Below are 22,949 nucleotides of genomic sequence, written 5' to 3'. Positions count from 1 at the left end.
CAGGGCCTGTCAAAGGATCCGAGTTGCCGTTCTGCCAAACACTTCATCCCCACGGCGTAGGCCCTCTCTACCACTCAACCCTGCTCTGAATGCCAGGAGTCTGACTAGATCCTTTGGCAATCGATGGGCAGAGATTACCCGTGCCCGCCCGCCATACATCCCAACATCTGAGAAAAGCCCGTCACTGACAAATGGCCTGAATTACAGGCTGCATAATCTCAGGACGTAACAACTCAATCTCTCCAAAGAAACAAGAGCCTGGAAGAAAGAACCCAGAGACCAGGGTGGGAACAGGGATGGGTAATGACCGCAACCGACCATTCCGATGGTGGGGAGAAGATTCCCAGGTTTCAAACATCAAGTCCTTTCCTCCTCCTCCTCCACCATATTTATCACAATGGGGATCTCAAAGTTTGCAAAGTTCCTCAGCCTTTACAGCATAATTACCCAAACTTCAAAATGGCCTAATCCACAAACCTAGCCAACCTAGGTCCCTTATTCTTACTTTATTAACAGTGGGGTCTCACTACCTCTCCAGCTAATTACACAATTTAACAATGAGATGGAAAAACCTACTGTAATCTATTTAAAAAAAAAAAAATCATTGCCCCCTGAAGTCATGCTGTCCAGGGGTAGATTGAGCCCCCTGGGTTTCACCAGAAGACAGACAGCAGGCGCCTCAGCCTCGGCCGAAACTGTTTACAGCACACGGGCAGGTTCCACACCAAGACACATTTGGTGGAACTGATTTAAGGCTCTCATTAAAATGTTCCTTTGTTGAGCACAAGACATCTCCCCACCCCCAGAGGAGATTCCAGACCTCCAGTCCCCAGCCGGCAGCCTGCCCTAACTCCCCCCACCAGGACCCCTCCCTCCGCTAAACACCCGTCACCGGATTAACATTGATTAACATCAGGGTTGTCTTCTCACGGAAGGAATTTAGCATTTGTTGAATGTGAGCCCTGTCTCCACCAGAATCTCCCCCAGAACTCTAGAAACTTCAGCAGTGGAGGCAGCCCTATCCGGCACCCCACACACCAAAACCCCAACAGCCTAGGAAGACCTAGGAAGCTTGTGAGCTCCGGCTGCCAGCCCATATGGCTGGGCACCCCACCCCACCCCCCCACTCCCATCCTGGCTGTGCAAAAAACTTCCCTACTTCCTCTGGGAGCAGATGTGGGTTCTGCCATGAGCATGACCACTCCACAGGGCAGAAGGAACATAGGGCAGCAGAAGAACACAGGGCAGCTCAAGGAACACCTCCTACTAACTCAGGGAACTTGTTCTTACCTCTCCTTTTACAACCCGGGGTGGGGGAGATGTTAATTCCATCATCACTAAACCCCCTCAACAGCTGGCAGGCCAGGGAGACCTCAGCAAAGGCAATTCTCTACCCGCCCACCCCCAGCTCCAGCCTCCCAGGAAAGTGATAAGCTGAGACCAGGTCTCCTGGGCACAGTCTCCCCAGAGAGGGCTGCTGCGAGGATCATCGCCAAGGATTTTGGGTTTTGTAAGGGTGGGGGACCGGACGGGGCAGGGAGGCATACTTCCAGTCCAGAGCGTTTGGGGGTGTGCGGGCAGCTTGGCGCTTTCCTCCGAAGCACTTCAACACCTCAGTGATGACTCTCAGGTGTGACCAAGTCAGGAAATAAAGGCGGGGGTGGGGACGGGGGAGAAGCGGGTCGGGTCCAGTCGGCCCTAGAGATAGGGGCCACACCCTCATCAAAAGCCTGAGGCCCTCCAAGAAGCCAGAATGAACTATTTTTTTGGCCTTTCTGCCTGTAGAAAGAAAGAGTTTCTTTCCTTGCTGGGGAGAGAGAGAATGAGAATTGAGGAAGGAGACAGAACCAACCCCGTCCGCACCTTTGCAGGCCGGCCATGCCCGATTTTGGCAGCGGCCTTCACACATTAGTCACCGAGACAGCCCGGGACTCTTAGCTCCCAGATCCGACTCCTGCCGGGAGTGGGCTCAGGGCTCGGGCCCACGAGCTGGAGATGGGACGGCCCCTCACTCTTCCCTTCTTCCGCCCTCACCATCGGGGCGGTCCGGGATCCAGCCTGGCCCAGGAACTTAGAGGAGGGAAGCCGGGAGCGTCGGGCCGGCGTAGGTAACAAAGCTCCGTGCGCTCGGCGCACCGCAGGTCGGTCCCGCATCCAGCCCCGGGCCGGCCTCCCTCACCTAGTCTCAGCCTGCCGGGGAGACCCCGTCTCCCCCACCGCCAGCCACCGCGCTGCACCCCCTAAGTGGGAGGTAGTCGTTTCTCCCCCGCAGAGAAACGCGACACTGGAGCCCGGGAGTCGGCAACTCCCGGCAGTTCCCGAGCAAACTCTCGGCTCAGGCCGGGAAAACTCTGGGGAGGCTGGAAACGCGTCCTCGCGGGCGCGGGGCGAGAGGGGCCCCGGCCGACTGCGCGGGGGCTTCGCCACCTCCCGGCGGCCAGGACCTCGCCCCCCCAACCCCAGCGAGCCCCTGACCCACGCACGGTGTCTCCTCCGCCCTAGCCCACCTCCCCGGTGCCCTCTTCGGCCCTCGGGGCTCCCGCGCTCCCCCAGCTCGCCGGGACTCACCGCCCAGCAGCGGCAGCAGCAGGACGCTGAGCAGAGGCAGCCGGCAGGGGCTGCTCGGGGCTCCGCGCGCGGCTCCCATCGCGGCGGGCTCGGGGAAGGGAGCGCGCGGGCGCACGGCGGGCTCGCGGTCAGCGATCCCCGGCGGGCCCAGGAGGCCGAGCGCACCGGAGCGCGGGCGCAGCTGCAGCAGCCGCAGCCGGAGCCCGAGCCCGAGCCCGAGCCGGAGGCGTCCCGAGCTAGAGCTGCGCGCGCCCCGTATCTCAGAGTCCTAACGCGCCGCCGCCGCCGTCAAGCCCCGCCCCGCGACGCCCCCTCCTCTCCTGGGCGCCGCGCGGCGCCCCGCCCCCTCGACGCCCCCTCCCCGCCGTGGTGGGGAGGAGCTCGTAGTTGGGGGAGGGGTCTGGAGATGGAGAGTGGATGGTGTGGAGGAGGCCCGGGGGAGTGTGGGGACCTGAGCGAGGTCGGGGAGCGGATGCTGCGCCTACCACCTCGTGTGCAGGGACTCGGGACCTAAAGGGACTTTCGTGATTCCGTGGCTCCTGGGGAAGACGGTTGGTTCTAGGCTTTCCTGAGGGCTCTGGCCAATAGTTCCCCCAAATTCTCTGGTGGGAGGGGAATGGGTGGGCTCTGGCTCACTTTGCAGCAACCTGATATCTGGAGGAAGATCTAGAACAGAATGGTGTCCTTGGTGTCCCCAGGCAAGGTAACCCAGAGCTACCGTGGAGCCCCAGGAGAGAGGTAGCCTGGGGTCCAGTGCATGGTGAGTGTCTGGTTTGGCTCTGGACCAATCGGAACCCAAAGGTAGAGAGAGACGGGGCTCTCTGAACCGCGGACTGAAGGCTGTTAAACTGACAAATTCATCCCAAGTCCATCTCCAGCGGTCTGGGCCGTGTCAGGGCATGGCCAAGTCTCCAGCTGTGGGGAGGCCCAGTACCGCCCTTGTTCCAGGCACCCCCACCCCCCAGCGCCACCACCCCCACATTCTTTCTTTGTTGTGAAAGCAGCAAGGGGTGTAGGAGGCGGGTCAGGAGGAGTCAAGCTTTAGAAGATGGGCCCCAGCTGCTGCTGGGCCTCCAGGATCTGCTGAGAGGGGATGGATAGTAAGTGCCTCATCCCCCTCTGGCTCAGGAGAGCCCCCCAGGCCTTCTTAGACCTCCCTTCCCCCAAGCAGCTGGGAGGAGGAGGGGCCGCCACAGAGGGCCTCACAGGCCGGGAGCAGTGGCGCCAGGACTCCAGGGTCCTGCCACATGGCCGCCACATGTCCCTGACAAGCCAGTCCACAGCACCTTCTCCTTGGGTTGTGGGCCTCCCCCTTCCCCCAGATGCCTTCCTGTAGGCCCTGCTGGAGAGGATACAAACAGGGAAAGGAAGAGAGGAGAGACCCAAGAAGCAACATTCCTCCTGCTGCCCCATCCATCACTACCCTGCACCCTTCTGTGAAGGGCCCCGACGCAATCCTTGCTTCCTGCCCTCTCCATCAGAACTCAAGTGGCTCAATGGTTACCTGATTCTTTTATTTAAGAAAAGTGAAATACATGGACCTGAAGTGAGGCAGCAGAGGGAACAAGACAGCCCAGGGCAAGGCAGGTTGGCTGGCCAGCCCCAAGCCCTCTGACAGAAAAGCCAGCAGCAGGCTGCATCTCTGAGGTGCGTACCTGCTTCTTACCCACTTTGGGGGCCCTAGTAGTAGAGCTAGCTACTCTAGAGGACCACAGGGTGGGGGGAGGATGTCCTAAGGGTCCTTCCTGAAGGGGATTCCTGAGGAGGGGGCTGAGACCCTAAGGGCAGCAGCAATCTTCGGGTTAACTGCTCCCCCTTCACTGTCCCACCTTGGGGCTGGAAGAGCCAGGAGCAACAGGGAATGCTGTGAGGGCTGTGGGGGGACCCAGCAGACGTGGGGCGTGAGCTGAATGTCAGCTGCTTGAAGAGAGGTCCATGCTGCTGGCACTGAGACCCCGGGAGACCTGAAACAGACAACACCCAGCCATCAGCCCATAGGCCCCAGCTTCCCGAAGACTGTCCCTTGGAGTCTGTCCATCTCATGGCTACGGTCTCTCTCAGGACCTAGGACGGAGTCTGGAATCTCAACCTCAAGCTCTAGGGCTTGTGCTACCTCTGCTAGGACTTCCCAGAAGGCCAAGATCTGGTGGAGAATATACCTGGAAGAACCACATGAATATGCGGATATACTTTGAATGTGGTCACTTCTCATTAAAATATCATTGCTGTGTTTTCTCAAATGGAGATGAGGTAATACTTTCCCCCCCCCCTTTTTCCTTCTCATCTACTGCTGACTCTGCAAGGTGAGGAGTGTGGTGGCTATAGGGGGAGAGCAATTACTATTGCCGAATCATTCCCTGTGTGCGTGCATGCTCAGTCGTTCAGTTGTGTCTGACTCTTTGCAACCCCCTGGACTGTAGCCTACCAGGGCTCCTCTGTCCATGGAATTTTCCAGGCAAGAATACTGGAGTGGGTTGCTATTTCCTCCTCCAGGGGATCTTCCTGACCCAGGGATCGAACCCACATTTCCTGTGGCTCGGGCATTGCAGGTGGATTCTTTACCACTGAAGCCCCAAATCATTCCTTAATTATTCATAATTCTAAAGTACCCATTAAGAGAACATCAATTCCTGTTCCCCTCCTGATTAATTTATTTCTGGTATCTCTGGCCCAAAAGTGTCCCTTGGGGTCACCACCCCCAACAAGTTGTCGGCCTGATTCCTATCTGCCCACCTCCAATTCCCTGAGAGGGTCTTCATCCCAGGTGACCCCCCTCTTCCCACTGGGTTTGTCTGTCCTTTCTCACCCACGTACTCTGAACGAGCACTGCTCTCACCTGGAGCGGCGCTGCACTGGGCTGGTTCAGATAGTTCAAGGAGGCTGCCCGCTTCATGTTGCTGCTACGATGGAAAAGAAAGAACTGAGGCCTCTTCTCTTCCCATGGGTGGCCCTGAAGCTTGGGACACTTGGGTACCACCACACATACTCATATCACTGCCTCCTCACCATCTGACCTCCCCACCACACACACACACTCGTCTTCCTCAGTCCCCAGCATCTGCTTAGCTATTGTCCCCGCACCAGGGCACTATTTTTCCCACCCTCTCTCCATGGCCATCCTACTGACGTCCTCCATGTTTCTCTCCCAAGACACTTCTCCAGGGCCCTGCCTACTTTGCCAGATCTCAATCTCAGTGTGTACCTGGAAGGCCGGGGCTCAGACCCCTGGAGCTTCCTCACCAGGAGTTCGCTGCTTCTACGAAGCACATCTCGGATCTTGCCCAGAGAGCCGCTCCTCTGCAGTGCCCCACTGCCATCCTGGCAGAGAGGGATGGGGAACAGAGGCTAAGGGGATCCCAGGGAGATTGAGCTCTGAGCCTATTCCTGCCATTGATTCTGGACACCTCCCCCTTCCCCAGAAGCCCAGCCTGGTCAACAGCTGGCTTGCAGAGAGGCTCCCGAGAGGGATGGGCTAGCTGGATTCAGATAAGGACAAGGTGCGCTCCTATCCTGTGGGCTCAGAGCCTCTCGTCACCACCAGAAGGAGAAGCAGGAGAGTTCAAGGGGCGATAATCAGACTTACCCCTGACCACTCCACAGCCACCGAGGCATCGTCACCTCCCTCAAACTTCACGCTGCCCCCCAGGCCCTCGTGGGGGGCCCTTCCACTGTCACCCTCCCCAAGCAGCTCGGCCACCTTGGTCTGGCTGATCGGGTCAGTGCCCTGGAAGGAAAAGAAGGAACCGGGACTTCCCTTTCTGAACTCTTCAGGGTGGGACTTTAATAAACTTTTTCTCCCTACCAGCCACAACAAAAGAAAGAGTTTTCCTTGTGATTTCTGACTACACACATACTGGAAAGGAGACACTCACCTTTTCTATTTTCAATGTGTCAGAGATACACATCTATCTTTAGCCAAGGCCCACAATGAATTGATTTTAGGACCCAGTGAGTCAAGACTCGTGATTTGAGAAACTCTTGATTCAGAGCTTCTCTCAACTGCAGCCTGTTCACCCACAGTGCCCATGCCTCTCCTCACAAGATTCTTCACATTGTCAAAAGGCGGTCTTTCCCTGTTAATAGTTCCATTTAGTGAAGTGAACCTTGAACTTGGAGTCCTAACCACAAAGGGCAGGTGAGGGGTAAGAACACACTTAAAAACAGCCACAACCACAAGAGTGTCTCACCAGCCTCTCCCGTCTTCCTCCTCAGCCTCTCCGTTTACTCTTCAGCGACTCACAAGCAGCCTCAGTGGCCCCACTCCTGCCCCCCGGGCCCTGCCTCCAGACCTCCTTCCCCTCCTGGTTCCTGACCTGTTTCCGGGAGCGCAGGGCACATTCCTCCAGGGTCTCAGCTGCCTCCAGCTTTCCCTGGCGCCTGTACAGAGCTCCGAGGTTCCTCAAGGTCGTGTTCACTGTGGGGCTGCAGTAGGGGACGACCAGGGAAGGAAGAGAAGATGGACTCAGGAAGCAAGCAGGAGAGAGAGGAAGCAGAGCCAAGGCTGAGGGGAGGTCCCCGGGAAGCAGGGGAAGGGCCAGGAGTGGGGATCTGGGGTCGATGGAGGGCGTCGGAGCCCACACGCCCATGCCGGCTTCTCTCTCACCTGCTCACTTTGCAGGCCTTGTACCAGCCTCCATACTCGGCGTAGGGTGTGCTGCCCTCACGGTGCCGGCTCTGCAGGAGGACAGAGGGGGAGGGAAAGCCAGAGGTGAAGGTACAGAGATGCTGGGGTACAAGCTGGCAGAGGGCTGGGGTGCAGGCTGGGTGTGGGAAGGCGCCGTGCAGCTAGGGCTGGTGCAGGAAAAGTCAGAGGCCCCGAGAGTCCCCGGCTCCTCAGGCTGGGCCCCTAACTCACTTTGCTCATTTCTTCCCGCTCCTCTGCATGCATCCAGATGGGCTTATGGTCATCTAGGGGTGATACACGGGATGGGGTGGCGAGGTTAGAGAACAGAGCTGGAACTAAGGGGGAGCCAGGACCCAGAGGCCAGTAGCGCTGGACTAAAGGGGTCTGGCTCCCCCTGGAACCACTGTGGCCAACCCTCCCCTCACCAGTCTTTGGTCTGCATTTCCTTTCTTCCCTGCAGCGCCCCACCCAGGCCCTCACCACTCACCATCCACAGAGCCAAACTCCTGCACATGGGCACGCGTCAGGATCTCCTTGTAGAGAGTCTCTGCTTCAGCATACTTGCCTTGTTTCAGGTAACAGGAAGCCTGGGGGAAGGCAAAAACACGGGAGCAAGAGGTGGAGACCAACTCTCAGCCAGGACTGGCATTTCTACTTCTTGGTCTCTTTAGGACTCTCCCCAGAGATCTTCCTCACCCACTCCTTGTCCAGCTGCAGGGTCCAGGGTGTTCCCACTCCACTCCAGAGAGGCTACGGAACTTCTGCCTTCCCACGGAAGGGAGCAGACCCCTCAGTACCCACAGGCAGCCCCCGGGCTGGGCACAAAGGCGATGAGGCCCGTGTACCAGACTACGGTGCACTCCCTGCCCTCCTCCCACTGCCTCTGCCCCTCCCTCCCTTACCAGGTTGTTCTTGGTCCGGGCTACGTTAGGGTTGTCCGGCCCCAGCTGCCCCTCATAAATGGCCAGTGCCCGCCGGTAATAGCGTTCCACAGCCTCATACTTGCCCTGGTTTTGGCACAACAGGGCCAGGTTGTTCAGCTGCTTTGCCACATCCGGGTGGTTGGTACCCAGGACCTGGAGTGGTGCAAAGGAGAGACAGATGGCTGTGACTATGTGTGTGTGTGTGTGTGCGCGCGCGCGCTCATGCACCCATGCAGGGAGCAGGGGAAGGGAATGAAGGAACAGGGAACGGAGAGACGGAGGGTGAGTCAAAAAGAAGTGAAGGGAAAAGGGTAGATCAGAAGAGAGATGGGGTAGGAGGGGTCATCACAACAGGGAAGAACGGGCGGAGGGCAGAGGCACCTTTTCTCGAATCTCCAGCGCCCGCTGGCACAGCGGCTCTGCCTCCTTGTATTTGCCCCTCTTCCCATAGAGCACAGCCAGGTTGTTGAGTGTGGCCGCCACCTAGGAAGACAGACCTGTCCCCATCAGACAAAGGGCCTGGACCAGCAGGGCCCCATGCTGCCCAACTCCCAGACAAATGGACTCTGCCACCCGAGCCACAGGTGCTTTCGGGGAGAGGAAAGTGCTGACCCCCCCAAGGCTCTGAGGCTCTCCACAGGGGTAGTCTCACCCTCTAAGGAGAGTTTTAGACATTTCTGGAGGCGGGGTTTCCTTTGGTTGCCATAAAGACTATGGGCAGTAATACCTTTGGGGAAGCAGGTATGCTACAGATGTGGTATCTGTATGGGACAGCTCAGGCAACTTTTGATTGTTCTGCCAGACACTCAAACACGAAATATAAGCTTTGACACTTGGTGGGATATCAAGTCAGGAGTTATGTTTCCTGAGACACATCATCCTTGCCTATCACATGTCATAACACAGGGAATTCTTTTCCAGCCAGCTCATTTTCAAAAATACCTTATTTCTCGTCTTCTCCCCTTTGACACATCTACCATTTGTTTTACATGTTGACCCTACTTAAAGTTATTTCTCTTTCTCTTATCACAAAGAAATCTGGTCTATTATTACTTAATCTAACACTGGATTTTAATCTTATATATGCCAATATTTCTGCTCTGTCATTTTAAACTTTAAAAATTTATTTATTATTATTGTCGATATTACTATTATTATTACCTTGGGTGTACCATGCAGTTTGTGCGGTCTTAGTTCCCTGAACAAGGATTGAACCCAGGCCCTTGGCAGTGAAAGCATGGAATCCTAACCACTGGACCACCAGGGAACTCCTGCTCTGTCCTTTTCCTAGTACATCAGTTCAGTTCAGTTCAGTCACTCAGTCATGTCTGATTCTTTGTGACACCATGGACTGCAGCATACCAGACTTCCTTGTCCATCACCAACTCCCAGAGCTTGCTCAAACTCATGTCCATCGAGTCGGTGATGCCATCCAACCGTCTCATCCTCTGTCATTCCCTTCTCCTCCTGCCATCAATCTTTCCCAGCATCAGGGTCTTTTCCAATGATTCTTCTCATCAGGTGGCCAAAGTATTGGAGTTTCAGCTTTAGCATAAGTCCTTCCAATGAATATTCAGGACTAATTTCCTTTAGGATTGACTGGTTGGATCTCCTTGCAGTCCAAGGGACTCTCAAGAGTCTTCAACACAACAGTTCAAAAGCATCAATTCCAAAAAAAGCATCAATTCCTCCGGACTCAGTTTTCTTTACATTCCAACTCTCACATCCATGTATGACTCCTGGAAAAACCATAGCTTTGACTAGACAGACCTTTGTTGGCAAAGTAATGTCTCTATTTTTAAATATGCTGTCTAGGTTGGTCATAGTTTTTCTTCCAAGGAGCAAGCATCTTTTAATTTCATGGCTCCAGTCACCATCTTCAGTGATTTTGCAGTCCAAGAAAATAAAGTCTCTCACTTTTCCCATTGTTTCCCCATCTATTTGCCATGAAGTGATGGGACCAGATGCCATGATCTTCGTTTTTTGAATGTTGAGTTTTAAGCCAGTTTTTTCACTCTCCTCTTTCACTTTCATCAAGAGGCTCTTTAGTTCTTCTTCACTTTCTGCCATAAGGGTGGTGTCATCTGCATATCTGAGGTTATTGATATTTCTCCCGGCAGTCTTTTGATTCCAGCTTGTGCTTCATCCAGCCCAGCATTTTGCATGATGTACTCTGCATAGAAGTTAAATAAGCAGGGTGACAATATACAGCCTTGATGTACTCCTTTCCCAATCTGGAACCAGTCCGTTGTTCCATGTCTGGTTCTAACTATTGCTTCTTGACCTGCATACAGATTTCTCAGGAGGCAGGTAAGGTGGTCTGGTTTTCCCATCTCTTAAAGAATTTTCCATAGTTTGTTGTGATCCACACAGTCAAAAGCTTTGGCATGGTTACTAAAGCAGAAGTAGATGTTTTTCTGGAACTCTCTTGCTTTTTCTATGATCCAATGGATGTTGTGATTTGATTTCTGGTTCCTCTGCCTTTTCTAAATCCAGCTTGAACATCTAGAAGTTCTCGGTTTACGTACTGTTGAAGCCAGGCTTAGAGAATTTTGAGCATTATTTGCTAGCGTGTGAGATGAGAGCACTTATGCAGTACTCTGAACATTCTTTGACATTGCCTTTCTTTGGGATTGGAATGAAAACTGACCTTTTCCAGTCCTGCGGCCACTGCTGAGTTTTCCAAATTTGCTGGCATATTGAGTGCAGCATTTTAACAGCATCATCTCTTAGGATTTGAAATAGCTCAACTGGAATTCCATCACCTCCACTAGCTTTGTTCACAGTGATGCTTTCTAAGGCCCACTTGACTTCACATTCCTAGTACATACTTTTACATAAAAAGACTTACTAGTTTTACTTCTTCTACATCTAAAGGGCTTCTCTTGTGGCTCAGCTGGTAAAGAATCCGCCTGCAATGCGGGAGACCTGGGTTCGATCCCTGGGTTGGGAAGATCCCCTGGAGAAGGGAAAGGCTACCCACTCCAGTATTCTGGCCTGGAGAATTCCATGGACTGCATAGGCCATGGGATCACAAAGAGTCAGACACGACTGAGCGACTTTCACATCTAAATTTTTTCATTCATTGTATATCAGACTACTATGTCTTCTAACATTGCTGTACTCAACTGTTACTGTATTTTCGCTTTACTGTAAAGTATTATCTATCTTATTATAAGTTACTTTCCTTGTTTCTCTCTTATATTAATAGAGTATCATCCAACTTTTGAGGAAATTATACAGGTAGGTAGATTACATTATATGAATTAAATTTCAGGAAAATATTCATTATAAGAAGGAGTCATCACAGGGAACTCGGCTGTATATTCTGTAATGACCTAAAGGGGTGGGGAGGAGCCTCAAGAGGGAGGGGGACATATGTATACATATGGCTGATTCATGCCTTTGTACAGCAGAAACTAACACGACACTGTAAAGCAACTATACTGCAACTAAAATTTGTTTAAAAAATAAGATATTGGGTCTGAGAGAGCTGAGAACCACTGGGATGGGTGGACAGTAGGAGAAAGGAGTCCTCACGCCTCCCTCCTGAGAACCCCTGGGAGTGGGCTGAGGGCAGCAGACGGACAAGCAGAGGAAGACAGGGCAAGGAGGGCAAGGAATACTGACGGCAGGGTGGTCCCGGCCCAGGGTGCTCTCCCGGATGCTGAGGGCGTCATTGAGCAGGAGGGCCGCTTCCTTGTACTTATTCTGGTCCCTGTAAGAGGACAAAAGCGACAAGGGGTTAGCTCAAACTCTGCCCCTGAGCCATCTCCTTACTTCCTTCCCTTCAGGATAGCTAAGGTACATTTAGGGACTGGGCCCCGCCATGAGGAGACAGGAAGCCTGGTGGGAGCAATGAGAGGGGCTCACCGCCACCCCCAGAGAGTGGCCATGCCCGGAGCAGGCCAAAGGCACAGGACACAGGAGACAGAAACAGAGAAAAAGACCCTCCCCAGAGGAGACACGGGAGCAGCCAAAAGCCTGAGGGGTGAGGATTCTGAGGTCAAGGGCTCAGGTGGAAAAACATGAGACAAGGAAGCCCCCTGGTGCGGGGGAGAAGAGGTACCCTGTGGAGAGGAGGAATGAGAGCCAGAGGCGGATCAAGGTGGGACCACACCTGGAGGCAGGCTCCTGAGAGGACGTAGCACTCACCGATACACCAGAGCCAGGATGTTGAGCATGGTGGCCACGTCGGGGTGGCCGCGGCCAGACGTGCGCTCCAGGTCCTCCAGCGCCTGCTTGCAGAGCGGCACGGCCACCTCGTAGCGACCCTGGGCTGCGTACTGGATCACCAGGTTATGTAGTGTCCGCAGCCTCGCCGGGATCTCATAGCCGCTGTGCTGGGCGCCCTGGCCACGGGACACTACCCCCGTTGCAGAAGATGACAGAGACTCCCTCAGATGACGCCAGTTCTCCCTCCGCTGTTCGCCCGCCCCTCCCCACTCAAGTCTCTCTCCCTGCCTGTGACCAATCCCCACCAGGCTCCCTGCCTGCCGAGAGACCTGCCTCACTGCTACTCTTTTCTTAAATTTTTATTGGCTGCACCACAGCTTGCAGGATCTTAGTTCCCCAGCCAGGGATCAAACCTAGGCCCACAGCAGTGAAAGCTCAGAGTCCTAGGCACTGGACCGCCAGGGAAGTCCCTCAACTGCTACTCCTCTGCTCGCCTCTTTGCCCATCACAATCCCATTTGTTCACTCAGTCATGCATTCATTCAACAAACTACTCAATGGACTTCCCTGGTGGTACACTGGATGACAGTCTGGCTGCCAGTGCAGGGGACACGTGTTCAATCCCTGGTCTGAGAAGATTCCACATGCCACAGGGCAACTAAGTCCATGCCCCACAACAACTGAGCCCTCACTCTAAAGCCTGAGTGCTGCAAGCACTGAAGACCATGTGCCTAAAGCCTGTGCTCAGCACCGAGAGACGCCACTGCAATGAGAAGTCCAAGCACCACAACGAAGAGTAGCCCTGACTGGCCACAACTAGGGAAAGCCGGCACACAACGACAAAGACCCAGCACAATTAAAAAAAAAAACTACTCAGAAATCCTGAGGAAGGGTCTGCACCAGGGATACAAAGGTAAGAAAGACCTGGTCCTTTCCCTTGAGGAGCTCATGCTCTTCACTCCAGGGGCACTCTCCCAGTCTTGAGCGAGCTCCTTACCAGCAAGACCCATGTCATTCTCATCTTGGACTCCCTGGTGCCCAGCACAGTGCCTAGCATGGGCTACGTGCTTAATAAATGTTGATGAATAAGGGGAAAGCTGAGGGAATCAAAGTGCTGGTCCCTAGCCCATCTCCTGAGGCAGTGGAGAACCCATTCCTGGACGGTGACCATCCTTGTTCACCAGACCCCTGCTGCCCCCACTTCACCCTCCAACTCCAGAGGCAGACTCACAGCCATTGCTGGGGTCCTCTTCCTCCTCGTTGGGGAAGAGGTCATCCAGGGAATCCTTGGAGGCATCACCTTCCTTCTCCTCCTGGAAGGGAAGCAGCAGCATGTCTGAGATGAGATAGCCCTGGCAGCCTCTTCAAGCCACCTCTAAACCGTGACATCATTGATAGGTGAGGTCTAGGACAAATCCCCTGTCGCTGTCCCTGCCCCTGGGAAGGCCAGCATCTGTCCTGCCAAGCCTAGGTCTCTCTTGTTCATAAAAAAAACAAAGATGGGGGTTTCTCTGGTAGTCCAGTGGTTAAGACTCTGAGCTTCCGCTGGAGGGGGGCGCAGGTTGATCCCTGGTTGGGGAACTAAAATCCTCCAAGCCATGCAGTGCAGCCAAAACCAAAACAACAACAACAAAAAAAACCCAAACAAACAAGAGATGCTTCAGCCAAAAATCTCATGACTTTCCATTCCTTCATATCCAGAGAGTTTCCATCCTCAGTACCTTCACCGCCATCTCTTTCTCCCTCGACTCTGGTAATTATAGTCCTGCATTGATCCCCATGTGTTTACACTGATTACATGTCTGTCCGGTCTCTCCTGCGGGCAGGGGTGTGTCCTATCTTATTGACACGTACCTGGAGTGTCTAGCTCTGCCTGGTGTCCATCATCTGCCACCGCTTGCTCTGGACATGATGCCCAGTTCTCACTGTCAACGTACTTTCACACTAGGCAAAAACGCTTCGCCCCAACAAGCACTGGAGCCTTATACAAACACTCCCAACCCTCCTGCCCAGCTTCACCAGGGTGACCCACTGTCAAATCATCCCACTGTCCCTGGGTCAGGCCACCTTTCCAGCCCTGGTGCCTTATCTCTCTCTCTCTCTCTCTCTCACACACACACACACACACACACACACATCTGGTCTAGAGAGCTCCCCCTTCTCCCTCATAGACCATCAAAATCCACCCCAATTCCTAATCCAGTTAAATAAAATAATCCAACCTAAATCTTACCCATCCCTGTACCCTGCCTCCACTGTGAATCTTTCAGTCCATCCCAGCCCCTACAAACCTATCTCCTTGGGATTCCTCCCATGCTGCCTGAACCTCTCCTTCAGCACTGGGCACTGGCTGATTTGTCTTGTCTCATACGTGTTCTCACATGTAAGCCTTGTTCCTACAGCTACATTATAAGCTCGAGAAGGCAGGAACTCTGTTTTGTAGCTTCTTAGATCTATCTGACACACATCTTGCCTTGCCTAAGGCACAGAGAAATATAACTGCCTGCTGCGTGAAGGTTAAATTCCACACATTTCGACAGAAAATTTCAGGACTTGCTCGACTGGGCTGGGTTTTCCCTACCTACAGCGCTTAGGATTCTAAATTGGAATTGTCCAAATGCCAAAAATCTATTATTATGGGAGCAGGAACTTTGTCCTGTTCACTGTTGCACCCCCAGCAGAGTGCGCCTGTCACATAGCAGTCATTTAATCAAATGTTGACTGAACGAGTGACTGGCTTCTCCCTTGCTGTCCTCTGGAGTTGGGGTCAGGACCTGAATTCTGCCAGGTGGGGGCCAGTCGGGCAGGGCTGCTGGTCCTCCAGAGGATGCAGCAGCCACTGCCTGTGCGCGTGGCGAGCCCAGCTTGCCCGCGCGTGCTCACCGCAGAGTGCCCATCCTCGTCGTACTGCCGCAGCTGCCCCAGGAACTCCAGGTGCTTCTTCTCCTCCTCCAGCTGAGCCACGGCCTGTTCGCTGCGCTGCAGCCGCTGCTGGGTGCCGGCCAGCTCGTCCCGGAGCCACTGGTTCTCCTGGCAGAGCCGCCGGACCTGCGCCCGCAGCTTCTGTTTCTCCGACTCCACTGTGCTCAGGTGGTTGGCCAAAGCCAGCATCACCTAGGTGGGCACATCCTGTGAGCGCTGGGCTCCGGCTAGGAGAGTTGAAGGGTAGGCGGGAGGGGAGCCGGCAAGACCCGGAGGGAGGGTGGGGTAGTGAGTCTACCTTCCAAATATACCCTGAAATCGAATTTCTCACCACTTCCAGGGCCAGCCTGGGCCAAGCCACTATCAATTCCCACCGGGATTACGGTAATTGCCTCCTCACTGGTCTCCTTTCTGCCCCTGTTCCCCTAGGGTCTGTTCTCAACCCTGCAGCCAAATGACAATCTTGTCAAAATGTTAGACCACATCACTCCTCCGGTCAACACTTCCAATAGCTTCCATCTCACTCAAAGTAAAAGCCGAGTCCTTATGATGGCCTACAGTTCCACGTGATCTGCTCCCACCCCAGCTGGCTCTTCAACTTCATTTTCTATTTTGCTTCCCCATATTCACAGTCCAGCAGCCACTCGGGCCTTTCACTGAACTCATCGGAAAGGCTCCAGGTCGGGGCCTTCGCACAGTACTTCGGATGTTCTTCCCCCATTAATTGTGTGACTCATTCCCTCGTCTTCAAATCTTTGCTCAAATGACACCTTTTCAGTGAGGCTCCTATTGGCCACCCTATCTAAAACTGCATCCTCTCCCCATACACCCCAACCCCCTTCCTTGCTTGATTTTTATCCTTTTGCCCTTAATGATTATCACTCTGGCATACTGAGTCATTTATTTATTTGTCTAAAGCCTGCCTCTCCCAGCTAGAATGTAAGCTGCAAGATGGCCAAGACTTATGGTTGTTCTTGTTCAGTGATGTGTCTGGAGAGTAGTGTCTGGCACGTGGTAGAGACTTAATACATATTTATCGGGTGAATGAAGCCAAGCTGCTAGGACAAATGGATCCCAAATGACCCCAAAGCTCCCATGAGACAACTGCTCCTCCATCTACCCAGGGCCACTTGGCACCACCTCCTCCCGCTCACCTGGGCTTCACTCAGCCCCAGCTCGATGTTTTCCATGGAACGGCGCAGCTGCCGCGCCTTCTCATGCACCAGGCCTTCTTCATGGCCGCCCTGCTGCAGACACTCAATGGTCTGGGAGAGGCTTTGCAGCACAGCCTGGTGTTCACTGTGGAGGGCTTCCAGCCCCTGGCTCACCAGACGAGTGCTCCCCAGGATCTCCTCCTGGCTGAGCCGGTGCCCTGCAGGCTCATCCCGCTGTCCCAACACCAGGCCCGACATCCTGGCCGGGGGACCTTGCCTGGGCTACAGAGAAACAACAGAGTTCGGCTGGGGTAAAGATTAGGAAAGAGTGGCTGTGCGCCTTGATTAGAGGGCAGTAGGGATCCAAGTGAAGGGACAAGAGACCATTGCAGGGGTGGGGGTGGGGGGACCCTGAAGTTTAATTGGAGGGAGAGTGACCAGTGAGCAGACAGCCTGTAATGACTCTAGACACAAAGCCAAGGTTGTGGGAAAGACAGAGGAGAGGAATTGACTTGAAAGAAGAAAAACTGTAGAAAGAACAAAGGTGCAGAGAAGTAGCAGCAGGATTTAGAATCAACACAATTTTAAAAAAGGAGCTGGAGAAGAGAGAGTTTGGGTTAGGAAAAGGAATCACGAAAGGAAAGAGAGCACCACAGAGAACACAGAGGGTATCCGACAGAGCTGCAAAGGGAATGGAGTTAAAGCAGGCAGAAGCTATGCAGAAAATACTGCAGTGCAAAGAGGGGAAGGAATAAGTTTCAAAGTTAAATCAAGAAAGCGAGGGAGACAAAAAAGAGTGGGCTTTCATCATAGATGAGAGGGGCCTAGAGGCTCAAGGTGTTCAGGCTGAGTCACTCGCGGGGCTAAGCCCAGCATCTCCATGCCTGGTCAGCTATGTTTCTTCCAGGCTGTCTTCCTACTTCCTCAAAAGGGCCTTGCTTCTCATCTTTGAAGTCTTCTTACCTGTATAGAGCCCTTGGTTGTGGCGTTCAGGCAGGAGCCCGGAAGAAACTCTGTTCAAGCAGCCAGGGACTCAGAAGGATCTGCCCTGCCCAAAGTCCAGAAGTCCAGCGTTCCCACCCCTTCCCTCACCACTTCACAGCCACCCAGAGGACCTGGCATGGAGCCCCACCCAGGACAAACGCCCTCCCTCCGTTGCCTACAGGTCTTCAAAGACGACCAACGTCCCTCCTCCTTCCCCAAGCCAACCTCCCAGGCCAAGCCTGGGGAGCTATTTTCTCCCAAGAAGGGAGTGAGATTGAATCTTGAGACCTGCGGCAAGGGGCGTGTCTGGGAACGGGGGAGAAGGAAGACCTGGTCACTCCTCGCCCAGTCACTTCTATGGCTTTGTGTCTATCATGACCACACACTAACAGACTCTGAGAGGAGTCACCTTAGAGTGCCTCCCAGAAGCCCGATGATGCTGGGAAGAATGGCAGGTCCGCTGAGCGGCTGCGGGATCGCAGGGAAACGCGGCGCTGGGAGTTGATCTCCCGGGCCTGGGACTGCGGTGGAGAAGTGTCCCAGGCTGTCGACCTGCCCCGAGGCCCAGGGTGTGGATAGAGAGAAATGGGCCGAGGTGACGGCAGAAGATGCGGGTGGGCGACCGAGGTCCACGTCGCGGGCAAAGACCTGGGGCCTGACAATCCCGAGGTTACAGAGTCAGTCGGTAGCGCAGGGGGCGGGGCAGGCCGTCTGTCCGTCTGTCCGGATGCCGAGGGGCGGGAAGAATCGCGGGGGGCGGAGTTTTTGAGTCTGGAGTTCTGTGAGTTCAGTCGGAGGGGCTTATTTGTTCATATTTCCGGGAGTGCAGCAAAGAGTTAGCGGGACCTCAACTCTCAGCCCCAGAGGTACCCTCAAAGACTCACCCGCAGCTTCTTGGTCTGGCTGCCGCTTCTGCCGGTACTGCCCCTTTAAATCTATCATGGCTGCCGCTCGAGGCAATTGTTTTGACGGCTCCGAGGGGCGGGACCTGTCCCCTAGTCACGCGACCCAAGAGTCGCTCCGGCATTGGTTATACTATGTTCAGGGAAGAAAGGAGATGTGTGTCTAGCTTTTTGTCGGGTTCTCGGCCCGCCTCTTTTTACGTCATGTTGGAGCGACGGCACGGGGACCTGTTAGCGTCATCCAGCAGCGCCAGGCGCCAGGCTAAAGGTGATGGTGGCGTGCTGAGCACGCCCGAGTCTGGCCAAACTCATGGCCCTGCGGGCAGTGACCCGCGCTCTTGGCTCACTGAGCCTGACCCCCCGGATTGCCGCCATCCCCGGCCCAAGCGTGCTCCCGGCCGCCCAGGTAATCCATCTTACCCGGGAAGGTAGTTGTTCCCACTCCGGCTGTCGGAGAGGGGTCTCCAGGAGAATCGAGGTGGGAGATGAGAGTCTGATTAGGAGTCACATCGGCCCGTGACCCTTAATAAGTCACTCAGTCTCAGCTTTCTCCTTTCTAAGTGTTGCTATCTCACAGGGTCACTGGAGTCCTTAAACGAGATATTGAAGGTGAAAGTGATTTTGTAGACAAAAGAACAAGTTTCAGTAACTTACATTTATTGTTTTCTTATAAGCCAAGCATAATAGATGTTTTAAATAAGTGAATTCCTTTCAACCAGTTACAGTTATTTTCAGTCCCAGTTTATATGTGAGAATACATCAGTAGTCCAAGGTGATACACCAACCACTGGAGCTAGGCAGTCTGGCTTCAAAGCCCGGACCCTTAACCATTATTATAACCATTAAGAATGAGTTACTACTGAAATTATGAAATTAAGGTCAAGATAACCGAGAATTGGAGACTAACATAAAGATATCACGAAGTTCCTAGTGGGTGTCGACTTAAAAAATGCATGGTATGAAAGTTGTTTTATTTGGGGAAATATGAGGACTGCAGCCCAGGAGATAGCACCTCAGATAGCTCTGAGAAACTGCTCCAGAGAGGTAGAAGGGAAGGACAGTATGTATGTGATTTTGGTAAAGGGTGAGTGGGCTGCAATCAAGCACATTTTTTTAAATGTTTCTGCTGGTTTCGTGAAGCTTCTACTAGTCACGAGAAACAGTTGTCACCATGAAGAATTTTAGTGTTTTTCTCGATAAGAGGAGATAAAAGAATTGGACTCATAAAAATCAGCTCCCGAGAATATCTAACTATCTGAAAATCTGTCGTGCCAGGTGTTTGGGAACCCAGGTGCCTCACTTCTGCTCTCCATCCTGAGCTCCATCAGGAGGTGTTGGAGGTCAGCAGCTACAGCAGCACATGATTTAATCCTTGTAGAGATAGATGGCAAGTGCCAGTTTGTTGACATGGGTAACTAGTGATTACAGGAAAGTTAGCCTTACGCTCTCTGGACCTTTCAGACTGATGGTAGAGTTTGGCAGCTGTGTACTTCAAATTCAAAACCAAACCAACCTACTGTGTGAAATGCTGAGAAAACAGCAGGGAACAAGACATAAGTGATCTCTCCCTTCCATTCATGTTTGGAAAATTCTCAGAAACATGCAGCAAAAGGGGTAGAAGGCATTGGTGCTGATGGTGGTACACAGATATATAGGAATTAACCAGCACTGAAGAAGGTAGTTGTTTAAGGAAGGAAAAGTTTCTTAGAGGAGAGTTTTGAGGCAAATTTGGAAGAAGATGCACCAAGGGGAGAAAATTCCATTGAAGAAATACTTCAGAGGTGAGAGGATCAGATGAGGAGAGATGATCAACACACATGCACCTAGATAAGCATTCTGAACTGGTATTTGTGCAGGCTGTGAAGGGTGGAGTTTGGGGGTAGCTGGTCTGGGACGCTTCCAGGAGGAAGGAAGCCACAAGCTAAACTTTGTCCCTTCTCCCTTGGTTCTCTGAGGCTTCTCCTTCAATTAGCTTTCAAGTGAAAAAAATTTCTGTTTATTTCTAGGTGACAAACAATGTCCTCCTTCAGCTGCCCTCTGCGTCGATGTTGCTTCCCTGCCGCCCAGTCCTTACCTCTGTGGCCCTTAGCGCTAAGTTTGTGTCCTGGAAGAGTCGTACAAAGTATACCACTATGCCAGTAAAGATGAGGAAGTCTGGGGGCCGAAACCACACAGGTAAGAACAACGGCAAGAAGATTTCAGCAGTAAAGAGCAAAAACATGGTAGGACCCTTGGCCTGTATTTTGATACAGGCAGAGGAATGTAATTAGAAAGCATTTGTTGGACTCCTCTTACGCATGTAGTATGTGTGTAAGAGTGAGAGAATAGAATGTAAAACAACATAAATAGCCTGTGCTCCTAAAGATAGGTAATGGAAGAAAACTGGACATACTCAGGAAGTTCCATGACATTTTCCTGCACACCCTTCAAAAATTATTTTTGGCTGTACTGGCTCTTTGTTGCTGCTCAGGATTTCTGTCTGCTTGTGGCAAGCTGGGGCTACTTGGCTTCTCTTGTGGAGCACCGGCTCTAGGGCGCTCAAGTGTCAGTAGTTGAAGCATGTGGGCTCAGCACTTGCAGCTCCCAGGCACTAGAGCACAGGCTCAAGTTGTGGCATACAGGCTTAGTTGCCCCATAGCATGTGGCATCTTCCCAGACCAGGGTTCAAACCTCTGTCTCCTGCATTGGCAGGCAGCTTCTTTACCACTGAGCCAGCAGGGAAGCACCCCCTGTAATTGTGTTTTTACGAAGTTCCACGTGGGTGTTCACTCCCACGTACCCCATTGTGCTATGCAAATTTTCATCATTTTCTGCTTGTGTCCTAATGTTGGGAAAGCACTGCCCTCTGCCTAGGATGTGTCTGTTCCCAGTGCTGGGAACTGACTCATCTGACCCACTCATGATCCTGTGCTATCCTGACCACAGGCCGTATCCAGGTGCATGGTATTGGCGGGGGCCACAAGCAGCGTTATCGAATGATTGACTTTCTGCGGTTCCGGCCAGAGCAGGAATCCAAGCCAGGACCCTTTGAGGAGAAGGTCATCTCTGTCCGCTATGATCCCTGTAGGCAAGTTTGGGATGTGAAGTGGTGGTGTGGGTGGCTGAGTGGTCTGTGGCTTTTCAGGAGATGTGAGGCTGCCTAGGTGGTTTGCTTACCTGTCCCTCACTCTGCACAGGTCAGCAGACATAGCTCTGGTTGCTGGGGGCAACCGGAAACGCTGGATCATTGCCACAGAAAACATGAAGGCTGGAGATACCATCTTGAACTCGGACCACATAGGCCGAATGGCAGGTGAGTGATGGCCACCAGGTGTGCGTGGGCTGAGAGGCTCAAGGGTGCTGGTGCTGACGAAATTCTGTCTTTTAGTTGCTGCTCGGGAAGGGGACGCCCATCCTCTTGGGGCCTTGCCAGTGGGGACCCTCATCAACAACGTGGAGAGTGAGCCAGGCCGCGGGGCCCAGTATATCCGAGCCGCAGGTAGGAAGAAAGGAACTCGTTGAGATCTTACAGTTTGAAAGGCCAGGCGGTACTTGAGGTTGCAGCTTTCTGAACCCATGAGCCCACATCTTGTCCAGTGGCAGAGAAAAAAGAGGGAAAAACAAGGCTGAAGAGGTGGTTGTGTTTTTGACCTAAAACCACACATGCCTCCTGCTTCAGTGTTTCTGCCCCTCAAAGGGAAAGCAAGGGCAGTGTGTGGGGTGGTGGCCCTGGAAAATCTGCCCCCACCTCCTGCTCTGTGGAGGGTCGCAACTGTTTCTTCCCTTCCCCAGGGACCTGTGGTGTGCTGCTACGGAAGGTGAACGGGACAGCCATTATCCAGCTACCCTCTAAGAGGCAGATGCAGGTGCGTGGTGGGTTGGGGGGGAGTGCAGGTGGGAGGAGTCAGTACAGGAGGAATCTTTGGAATGTACCTTACCTGTCCAGGATAGCTCCCAGGTGTTTTATGTTGGGAAGTGCCTGGAGCTAGGTCTGTCCTTTTCTGCCATGTGACCAGGTGTGCCTTGTCAGGCTGGCAGTAGGGAACAGTGCCTTTCATTCTCAACTACTGTAGGACCTGCATTCGGGTTCAGTTATGTTGTACTTTTCCCGTATCTTCTCCCCTTTTTTCTTTGGGTTTGAGAAGTTCCCCAGGGCCCCTGCCCTCAACGTGTCAGGCTGTTTCCCCGCATGGTGCTTTCCCTTCCATTTGCTCTCTCCATCAGGTGCTGGAGACGTGCACAGCCACAGTGGGCCGAGTCTCCAACGTTGATCACAACAAACGGGTCATCGGCAAGGCTGGGCGGAACCGCTGGCTGGGAAAGAGGCCGAACAGTGGGCTATGGCACCGCAAGGGGGGCTGGGCAGGCCGAAAGATCCGGCCGCTGCCCCCCATGAAGAGTTACGTGAAGCTTCCCTCAGCTGCTGCCCAAAGCTGATATTCCTGGACTCTAATAAAATGGCCCCCATTCTTTTTTAAATCTATTTCTGGTTTTTCTGGGGAGGATAGTACATTACTGGACAAGTGTTGGAGGGGACGGAAGTAAACAACCGTTGGGGGAGGAGAAAGGAAAATATGGGGCGACAACTGGGGCCGTTCCCCCCCCTCACTTCCCGCCGCCCCCTGGCCTCGATCCCTCTATACGTCACGGAGGGGGAGTAAATGACCTCCAAAGTTGTCTCCAGGTCTGACTTTGGTTAGAGGGGCAGGTACTTCCGG

The 22,949-nt window shown here is 53.4% G+C and overlaps 3 protein-coding genes and 1 long non-coding RNA gene across 8 annotated transcripts in view; 2 read left to right on the top strand and 2 right to left on the bottom strand.

The window, feature by feature from the left end:
- The window catches only part of PTK7 (protein tyrosine kinase 7 (inactive)), a 62,794-nt gene extending 59,941 nt beyond the window's left edge, over window positions 1-2,853 (bottom strand). Inside the window, exon 1 of the mRNA XM_043907508.1 lies at window positions 2,569-2,853. Within this exon, the coding sequence (XP_043763443.1) occupies window positions 2,569-2,647 (79 nt within the window). The 5' untranslated portion in view covers window positions 2,648-2,853. The remainder of the gene's footprint in view (window positions 1-2,568) is intronic.
- LOC122697099 lies at window positions 1,958-4,216 on the top strand. Of its 2 annotated transcripts, none has more exons than XR_006341994.1 (3): window positions 1,958-2,104; window positions 3,267-3,328; window positions 4,091-4,216. It is a non-coding gene; the product is annotated as an uncharacterized LOC122697099 (long non-coding RNA). The 2 variants fall into 2 exon arrangements; XR_006341995.1 differs by lacking the exon at window positions 1,958-2,104 and adding an exon at window positions 2,867-3,119.
- Window positions 4,062-18,317, bottom strand: KLC4 (kinesin light chain 4). Of its 4 annotated transcripts, none has more exons than XM_043907513.1 (17): window positions 17,760-18,228; window positions 17,330-17,414; window positions 16,367-16,648; window positions 15,174-15,404; window positions 13,522-13,603; window positions 12,271-12,481; window positions 11,746-11,833; window positions 8,497-8,598; window positions 8,095-8,268; window positions 7,680-7,779; window positions 7,424-7,476; window positions 7,172-7,242; window positions 6,882-6,990; window positions 6,152-6,292; window positions 5,771-5,886; window positions 5,405-5,465; window positions 4,062-4,532 (listed from the first exon to the last, which is right to left on the bottom strand). In XM_043907513.1, exons 3-17 carry the CDS (start codon window positions 16,622-16,624, stop codon window positions 4,482-4,484), a joined length of 1,848 nt encoding a protein of 615 aa, XP_043763448.1. In that variant the 5' UTR covers window positions 16,625-16,648; window positions 17,330-17,414; window positions 17,760-18,228; the 3' UTR covers window positions 4,062-4,481. The 4 variants fall into 4 exon arrangements, with proteins under 4 accessions (XP_043763448.1, XP_043763444.1, XP_043763445.1 ...); XM_043907509.1 differs by having other exon boundaries at window positions 5,405-5,468; window positions 17,760-18,225; XM_043907510.1 differs by lacking the exons at window positions 17,330-17,414; window positions 17,760-18,228 and adding an exon at window positions 18,235-18,317 and having other exon boundaries at window positions 5,405-5,468.
- Window positions 18,318-18,467: 150 nt separating this feature from the next.
- Window positions 18,468-22,710, top strand: MRPL2 (mitochondrial ribosomal protein L2). Its single transcript, XM_043907514.1, has 7 exons — window positions 18,468-18,658; window positions 20,259-20,427; window positions 21,178-21,319; window positions 21,429-21,544; window positions 21,620-21,730; window positions 22,024-22,097; window positions 22,456-22,710. Exons 1-7 carry the CDS (start codon window positions 18,563-18,565, stop codon window positions 22,666-22,668), a joined length of 921 nt encoding a protein of 306 aa, XP_043763449.1. The 5' UTR covers window positions 18,468-18,562; the 3' UTR covers window positions 22,669-22,710.
- The last annotated feature ends 239 nt before the right edge of the window (window positions 22,711-22,949 follow it).

The sequence above is a fragment of the Cervus elaphus genome, chromosome 7 (assembly GCF_910594005.1).
Source record: "Cervus elaphus chromosome 7, mCerEla1.1, whole genome shotgun sequence".
In the NCBI taxonomy this organism is placed as follows: Eukaryota; Metazoa; Chordata; class Mammalia; order Artiodactyla; family Cervidae; genus Cervus; species Cervus elaphus.
The sequence above is the reverse complement of the archived record's forward strand: the minus strand, read 5'-3'. Positions and strand labels throughout refer to the sequence as shown.